This window comes from Priapulus caudatus, unplaced genomic scaffold (assembly GCF_000485595.1).
Source record: "Priapulus caudatus unplaced genomic scaffold, Priapulus_caudatus-5.0.1 Scaffold809, whole genome shotgun sequence".
Lineage (NCBI taxonomy): Eukaryota > Metazoa > Priapulida > Priapulimorpha > Priapulimorphida > Priapulidae > Priapulus > Priapulus caudatus.
In genome coordinates, this window is record NW_014577870.1 from 96015 (window position 1) to 98162 (window position 2148).

Genomic DNA, 2148 nt, shown 5'->3' on the forward strand with positions numbered 1-2148 from the left:
ATGCACAAATATATACACACACACACACACACACACACACACACACACACACACACACGCACGCATATATATATATATACAGTCTTCTTACGACCTTCTTTATCCGGCCACGTCGGGACCGGCACCCATTCGGATATGGGATTTGGCCGGATATAAAGTTATGCTCAAACACAGCATTTCTATGCAGTTCAGGAAGGTTTATGCATGTGATAATGTATTTACTCGTTGCTATGATTATTTGTAACAAACTGCCGTGTTTTATGGTTTATATGAAATGGAAATAAAATAAAATAAAACAGAAATTTTATCGGAGGCATAGCGGACACGAGCGGACAACACACACACGTACGGTTGGTACATCGCGCGAGTTTTAAGCGAGATTCTTAGGTGGAAATGAATGAAAAACAGAGAACATACACTGCGAGATAGCGGCCGGTTAATAGAGAATTCCGGATAACGGATAGCCGGATAAAGGAGGTCAGACTGTATATATATATATACGCATTCACAAACCAACGTTGAGATGACGTCAGTCGAAATAAAATTTCCGGGAAATCAGATTATATTGTGATAGCCTCGTTTTTTTCGAAAAGAGGAGAGAAAGAACATAAACTTGACACTATATACGAGTTACCGTTACGTGTGTGCGGTTCACTCGTCGGCAGAGCGTAATAATATTGCTGCAATGTCAACAGCGGAGAGCAATCAAATATGGCGGCGACGTGTCGCCTTCAGCGCAGCTCAGTGGCGCATTAATTTCAGTAAAAATAAAACCGGAATAAATGTTTACTAGTCGCAGAGCCTTGGATACCGACAGAAGATGGAGGAAGAACCTACCCTGCTTCATAAACTGTTGCCATTCGTGTACAGTCTGTCTATGCTGCTGATGGTGCTTATTCAGATGGTCGTCGGGCTGACGTGGTGCTCGTCTAAATGGTTCGTGGGCTACACAAATCATACCCGTATCGTTTACCAATAGCGAGGAAAGCCATGAATCGCAATAAACTATTCAAATTTAGTTTAGTGTTGCGAATGCGCTCGTGGGCTATACGTCCTTTCTACGTTCCCGTAAAAAATTACGTCATCATTACGGATTTAAACGCATTTTGCTCCCACCTTCTCTAAACTCCGCCTCCCTCCACGCGTGGAATTTGCCATCGTCGCGTTGCTGAGGCATCCACGATTGTTGCTGATGTTGCTGTTGCCATGGTGAATGCGGATGAGGGCCTTCAAACATGTCCGGCCCAAAGCCGTTGCCGAAACCAAAGTTGTGGAACCCGTTACCTTTAACAGAACGCATTCCTATCTTACCCAACGAAAGGCTAAAAATCAGAACACCCCCACCACCAATCAAGGGTAATAAAAGACAATATTAAATAAACGTATTATAATAGGTTGATTAATGGATAATATAAAGACTACTAAGATCAATGTGATATAAGTGAAACTTCGGCACTAAGAAATATAAAGGTAATCATCGGTATACCTGGTCTGAACGGATCACCATGGTTCATATTGACAGTGAAGAAATCGTCATTATCCATGTCATCAAACAGGTCATCAAAATCAAAGAACCTGCGTAGAGAAAATAAATAAATAAATGTGTATTTCTTACACATATAGGCCTACACATGCACACATGCACAAACACACACACACACACACACACACACACACACGCACGCACGCACGCACGCACGCACGCACGCACGCACGCACGCGCGCGCGCACACACACACGCACACACGGCACGATTGAATCCCGCGACACGCATTCGAGTCGCCGTCTACGGACCTGAGCGACAATGACCAAGCGCGCTGCGGGTTGGCGTGTTTACTCCCGTCGGATTCACACTAAACTAAAACTGAAACCATCATCGCTCGATATTAAGTGGAAAATTACTAGTGGAAGCTAGACGGGGATCGGCGCTCGTGAATAAACCGATACGGGAAGGAACGCTGAGTTCTACTCTCGGTGAATTGAAGGCTCGTGCCGCTAATTTTTTACACACATCGCACGTAAATATCCTTCCTTCATGTGCGTGCGTGCGTGCGTGCGAGTGTGCGAGTGTGTGCGTGTGTGGTGTGCGTGTGTGTGTGTGTGTGTGTGTGTGTGTGTGTGTGTGTGTGTGTGTGTGTGTGTGTGTGT

The 2148-nt window shown here is 44.8% G+C and overlaps 1 protein-coding gene across 3 annotated transcripts in view; it reads right to left on the bottom strand.

Annotated features, from left to right (window-relative positions):
- LOC106813684 (dnaJ homolog subfamily B member 9-like) overlaps positions 1 to 2148 on the bottom strand; it is a 24658-nt gene that overhangs the window by 20364 nt on the left and 2146 nt on the right. For 2 of the 3 annotated variants that reach the window (XR_001394495.1, XM_014817890.1), the window contains exons 3-5: positions 1487 to 1575; positions 1117 to 1284; positions 838 to 945 (exon numbers count right to left, since the gene is read on the bottom strand). Coding sequence is in view for 2 of the 3 variants with exons in the window: in XM_014817890.1 (XP_014673376.1) it covers positions 838 to 945; positions 1117 to 1284; positions 1487 to 1575 (365 nt within the window). In the remaining variant the exon portion in view is untranslated. The remainder of the gene's footprint in view (positions 1 to 837; positions 946 to 1116; positions 1285 to 1486; positions 1576 to 2148) is intronic. The other variant, XM_014817891.1, reaches the window with a different exon arrangement.